Genomic DNA, 6,751 nt, shown 5'->3' with positions numbered 1-6,751 from the left:
GGCTATTACAAACAAAGCTGCTATGAACATTTTAGAGCATGTGTCTTTTTTATATGTTGGAGTATCTTTTGGTTATATACCCAGGAATGGTATAAACTGGGTCCTCTGGGAGTACTATGTCTAATTTTCTGAGAAACTACCAGACTTATTTTTAGAGTGGTTTACCAGCTTTCAATCCCATTAACAATGGAGGAGTGTATCCCTTTCTCCTCATTCTCACCAGCATCTGCTGACACCTGAGTCTTTGATCTTAGCCATTCTGACTGGTGTGAGTAGAATCTCAGGGTTGTTTTGATTTGCATTTCTCTGGTGACTAAGAATGTTGAACATTTCTTTAGGTGCTTCTCAGCCATTCAGTATTCTTCAGTTGAGAATCCTTCTTCTAGCTCTCTCCCCCATTTTTAATAGGGTTATTTGATTCTCTTAGGTTTAACTTCTTGAGCTTTTTGTATATATTGGGTATTATCCCTCTATCAGATGTATGAGTTAATTTTATACCTAGCTACTTTTCTGGATATAAAATTAACTCAAACAAATTAGTAGCCTTCTTCTACTCAAAGGACAAAAGGCTGAAAAAGAAATTAGGGAATTGACACCTTTCACAATAATCACAAACAATATAAAATGGTCTAGCCAAGAACGTGAAAGATCTGTATGACAAGAACTTCATATTTCTGAAGAAAGAAATGGAAGAAGATCTCAGAAGATGGGAAGACCTTCCATGCTCATGGATTGGCAAGATTAATATAGTAAAAATGAGCATCTTGACAAAAGCAATATGCAGATTCAATGCAATACCCATCAAAATTTCAACTCAATTCCTCATAGAGTTGGAAAGAGAAATTTGTAAATTCATTTGGAATAATGAAAAATCCATGAGAGCAAAAACTGTTCTCAACAATAAAATAACTTCTGGGGGTGGATCACAATTTTCAAACTCAAGCTGTATTACAGAGCAATCATAAAAAAAAAACTGTATGGTATTGGTACAGAAATGAACCCACACACCTATGGTCACTCAATTTTTGAAACCATCCAGTGGAAAAAAATCATTTTCAATAAATGGTGCTAGTTCTATTGGAGGTCAGCATGTAGAAAAATGCAAATTGATCCATTCTTATCACCTTGTACAAGGATCATGTTTAAGTGTATCAAGAACCTCCAAATAAAACCAGATAAACTGAAACAAATAGAAGAGAAAGTGGGAAAAGCATTGACCATATAAGCACACAGGAAAATTTCCTGAACAGAATACCATTCACTTATGCGCTAAGATCAAGAACAGACAAATGGGACCTCAGAAAATTTCAAAGCTTCTGTAAGGCAAAGAACATTGTCAACAGGACAAAATGGCAAGCAAGAGATTGTGAAAAAATCTTTGCCAGTCCTACATCTGATAGAGGGCTATTATTCTTAATAATTCTCTCATTTTTTTTAATATCTAGACATATTTAATCCATACTCAGTTTCTTTTTAGATTTATTTTAGATAGCAATAAATAAATAAATAAATAAATAAGTTAAATAGCCTAAATTTCTTTAAAAATTGGTAAACTGAATAACATTAGATACTCAGAAAAATATAGTTTTGCCTGGAATGTATCTTGGACCACAGGTTGTATAACAGATTAATTAAATAGATACAAAATGTCAAAACTTCCTGATGGTCCTGAAATGTTAGAACCACATCATGAATTTGTGTGAAGTGAGAATTATAATTCTCAAAAAATGAATAGGAAAAGAGTATACAAATATAAAACATTTGGTTATATATAGTTTTTTCTGGTCTATATTCATATTTAAATTTTGTTTTTTTCTTTATGACATTTATTGTTTTCAAACTGATTAGGTTGTGTCATATATAAACACAGAGCCTCAACAAGTAAATCACACCATGATTAGCACCAAAAAATAACCCAAGGAATCTTTCAATCTCTCTTAGTGACCAATAAATAGGGATCTTCTCCCAAATTTTTAGTTTGCTTGTTGCTATTTCTTTCAAGTTCCTATGCTCTTATTCTTAATGCTCTTTCTACCACTGCTGTGCCTTTACTTCTAAGTTTTTCCTGAATCAGTTCATTCTAAAAAGTTCTTCTTAATCAGTTCAATTCTATCTAAAAAGTTCTGTCTTGAGTTCTTCCTAAAAAAGTTCTTCTCAGTTCAGCTCTGGCTAAAAGCTGTTCTGTCTCTAAAAGCTGTCCTCAGCTTAGTCCCCTTTCCTCTCTTTTTCCCCTCAGAACTTATACATCTTTCAGAATACATGAGCACATGATAAAAATTTCATCACAAATTTACACATAACTTCAAACCATAAATCAAACAAAAAGTTTACAACAGATAATGTTTACTTGCAGTCCATTAGGAATAATTATCTGGCTAAACAATCATCATTTGTCACAGCTCTGCACATTCATGGAGAGTTAAAAACCATAACTAAATTATTGGTAAAGTTATTTTTTATAGATAAACCCATTCAATATTTTATCTTTGGTCCTAGCATTCATAGCAAATTGTAGTTCCCTTTTTTTTTTTTTTTGTGACTTAGTTAATGATTTCATAACCTCTTGGAATGTTGTCTAAGTTGCAGAATGACTGCTTACTGTCTCAAAAGCAATTCAATCATGACACTAAAAGGCTGGCAAAGTTCTTTATGCTGTTTTGATTATCAAAAATAATTTGCTTAGTAATGTTTAGAAATTCCTGTAGGATCATCATTAAGGTTTAAGAAATAATTTGTCTATATAGCATCACTATAAGACATTACATCTTTGTTGTTCAGCAAAGATCTGTGGGTTAATACACAGTCATCATTATACATGTTTAATAATAATAGAAAAAGCATACTAATAGCAGGAATATTTTCTAAAATGAAATTATTCTCTACCTTGCCTACTGGAACAAATTTTATCATGGATTATATTTTAAGGCAGACTCACTCATCTCAGGAAGACCATCTCATAGTTATTAGCTTGTCCTATGATGGCTCCTGACATAAATAAGTTTCCAAATTCAGATGTAAAGGACTATGAAAAGCTTAACCTGGCTTAAATAGTTAAAAATTTCAGAAAACAATGTAAACTAGCCAACTAACTGTTTAAATTCAACATGTTCTTATTTGTGTAAGAAATATGCAATTTTTTTACTGCATCATTCAAAGCATGTTTCACTTGCTTATTTCTCAGAGTATAAATAAATGGATTTAACAAAGGTGCAACAGATGTATTGAGCATAGATATTCCTTTATTGATGTATACCTGTTCTTTGGCAGAAGGTGTCACATAAATAAAAATGCAGCTGCCATACATGATAGAAACCACAATCATGTGAGAAGAGCAGGTGGAAAATGCTTTCTTCCTCTGATGAGCAGAAGGGAATCTGAGAATTGTCAGGATAATGTATATGTAGGAGAGAATCACAGCTATTAGTGTAATGATAAACGTCAGCACTGCACAAGCAATGACAGTCTGCTCCAAAAACCATGTATCTGAGCATGAGATTTTAAAAAGAGGTGATACATCACAGAAAAAGTGATCAATGGTGTTGGAGTCACAGAATTCCAGCTGGAGGACCATGCCAATGGGTATGGTAATGATCAGCAGCCCAGAAGCCCAGCAACCAAGGACAAGGATGGCACATACCTTGTTGTTCATGATGGTCATGTACTGCAGGGGCTTGCAGATGGCCACATAGCGGTCATAGGACATGGCTGCCAGCAGAAAAAACTCTGTGGCTCCAAAGAATCCAACAAAAAATATTTGGCTGGCACAAGCATTATATGTTATGGTATTGTCCCCAGTTGATATACTGTACATGAATCTAGGAATGCAGACTGTTGTGAATGAGATTTCTAAGAAGGAGAAGTTCCGGAGAAAAAAATACATGGGTGTATTAAGGTGGAAATCCAGCAGGGTAAGAATGATAATTGTCAAGTTCCCCATTATGCTCAGAATATATGTCAGAAATAAAATGACAAAAAATAGAACTTGGAGCCCTGGATCATCTGTAAGTCCCAACAAGATGAATGTTGTTATTACTGTGTGGTTTCTCATAACTACTCTTGGTGTTTTGGGCAATCTGCATGTAAATAGTCAAATTATCTAAGCATAAAAAATGAAATAAAAAATAAAATCAGTAGAATTTATAAGTTTTCAATAAGATATTATACAAATTGGTGATATAAAATCCAGCCATACAGAAGAAGCAGTGATAAAGACCAGAAATCAATAAAATGGGAAACAAAAAGGAAAAGAAAGAATATTAGTAAAATTAAAATTTGATTTTTGAAAAGGAGAAGTAGCAATTATAAAATCTTGACCATGCATAGAGTAAAAGTAGAAACAATAATAACAAGGCAAGCCCAAACAATACACTAAGATAAAGAAAACACATGCATTTGTCAAGAACTAAAGAGGGGAAATTACCATAGACCCCTCATGAATGTAAATTAAAACTAGAATATTGCATCATTTTACCATAGATATAAATGGCTATTAACAGATATCAACAACAACAATAATAAATAATTACTGATGAGGATGTAGACAAAGAAGTCTCATTTATATTGGTAAATTTTAAACATTATGAACAGAAGTATAAATTTCCTCAACAAACAAACAAACTGAATCTGAAATAAATGTATTGTATGACTCAGGTATTCCACACCTGGCTATTTAAGGAAGAAAAATAAGGTCAACATAATAAAGAGATTCATAAATGGATGAACAGAGAAAATGTATTTGTGCATATGGAAATATTATTTAGACAAAGAAAAAGAGAAATCTTGTGAGTTGCAGCAAAATGAATGGAAATATAACATTTTATCTTGAGTTAAATAAGCCAGATGTAGAAAGTTGTGAACCACATTTTCTTTTTGAAGTGTGGAGTCAGAGAACAGTATGTATGAATGACAGCAATGATTTCTTCAGGTTGGGAAGGACAGATAGGAGGGTGGATAAAAGCACACTTGCTTTTATAGTGTACATCATATATATGAGTGGAAACATCACACTGAACCTAATTAACATGTAATTACACAATGAGTAACACATTGAATAAAAATAAAATCAATTAAATTGAAAAATTATTGAAACAAACTGACAATTGGCTACATTATCTTACTCTATCATATTCTCTATTCATACCATTTACTACTACTACTAAACAGTTCTTTATTTTATATCATTTACCAATATTTAACACACACTATTTTATATACAATCAGTAACTGCATTGTGAGGTAATATTTCTAATGATTTATATTGACTGAGTGTAGCAAATATTAATTTATATACTCAACTGAAGGCCATGATATTTAAACTTTCAAGTAATTGTTTACACACACACACACACACACACACACTCACTCACACACAAATCTGGGTCTCTATATTTTGACATGGCTGTGATTATTCTAGTTTTATATGTTGAAGTATTAGTTGCACTTATTTAGTAGTCCACAATTGCTAATTTTAACCAACCCATGGTTATCATTTACAGTGCTACAGTCAGCATTGCCTAGACTTTTCCAGGCCTATTTGATTAGTCTAAGTTGGATTATGACTACATTATTAAAATACTGAATAAAATTTATATACATCATATTTACAACTCCGTCATTCTGTTTTATTTTATACTGACTGAACCATTCATATGTTGACAGGCTTCATATCCCTGTCTCAATTTTTACCAAGTTTCCTTGGTGTATTTGGCATAACTTCTAAGCTACCATCTCAGTTCCTTTGAGAATGGAGCATCTTGGATTACTGTCTCTTTCTTGGGTCTATTTCATATTGCTAGGTTCTTCTTCTTCTTCCCCCAAATGATGACATTCTTTTTTATTTAAAATTTAATTAAGTTTCTTCCTCCTTACCTTTTCTCCTTACAGTTCCTCCCATATAAACTCCAGATAGTCCCCTCCTACAACTGATGGTCTCTGTTTCTTTGATTACAGATAAAAACATTCTCTCACACACATTACACACACACACACACACACACACACACACACACACACACATGCAGTCTACTGAGTCTTTTTTTCACTGCTTGTATGTGTATGATTTAAGGATATGATTTATTGGATAACCAAATAAGAATCTTGTCCCTGAGAAAGCCTAGTTTTCCATTTAGCAGTAGTCATTAGTTACATGCAATTCTTTATTTAGAGTGGGACCCCATAAGGTCACCTGATTACCATGTCTAGTGATATTGTTACTATTCAAATCTGGTTTAGGTTGCCATTTCTAGGAGATAAAATCTCCCAGAAGACTTCCAGATCCTCTGGCCCTTACAATCACCCAACAAACTCTGATATTCTTGAGATAAGTACTTGTCTTATTGTACAATTACACAAAAATATAATGCATAACTTACTCCACATCATAGAATATAAAAGCTTCTTGGGGTATTAGTAAACACATTATCACTTGAAAGGCAGACACTGGGTATTTATATATTCTTACTCTTTCAAGTTTCTACTTGAAAAAAAAGTGCCATAATTGTGTCCCTCACAGTGAAGCACTATCCTTAAACCAAAGGTGGTTCCTTAAGTAAAAGGTAATGCTGACTTTCCAGATGCTACATACAATACAGTTGTTGAGCAGCCTATGAGTTATTCAAACTAGGCATTGTGTCAGCAAGACTTCTTATAACTCCACAGGACTTTTCATGTAAATTCTATTACAGATCATATGAGAGAAATTAATAAAAGCTGAGTAAATGGGAGGTCTCCATCAGGTCTCTCCTCTGAGAGC

At 33.0% G+C, this 6,751-nt stretch overlaps 1 protein-coding gene across 1 annotated transcript; it reads right to left on the bottom strand.

Moving 5' to 3' along the window:
- Positions 1-3,085: 3,085 nt before the first annotated feature.
- LOC308434711 (olfactory receptor 6C2-like) lies at positions 3,086-4,048 on the bottom strand (the record flags this gene model as incomplete). The annotated part of the gene is made up of 1 exon (XM_080935102.1): positions 3,086-4,048. One exon carries the CDS (start codon positions 4,046-4,048, stop codon positions 3,086-3,088), a length of 963 nt encoding a protein of 320 aa, XP_080791228.1.
- Between the last annotated feature and the right edge of the window lie 2,703 nt (positions 4,049-6,751).

Source organism: Micromys minutus (genome assembly GCF_963924665.1).
Source record: "Micromys minutus genome assembly, chromosome: 22".
Taxonomy (NCBI): domain Eukaryota; kingdom Metazoa; phylum Chordata; class Mammalia; order Rodentia; family Muridae; genus Micromys; species Micromys minutus.
Note: the sequence above shows the minus strand (reverse complement) of the source record. Positions and strands in the feature narration are given on the sequence as shown.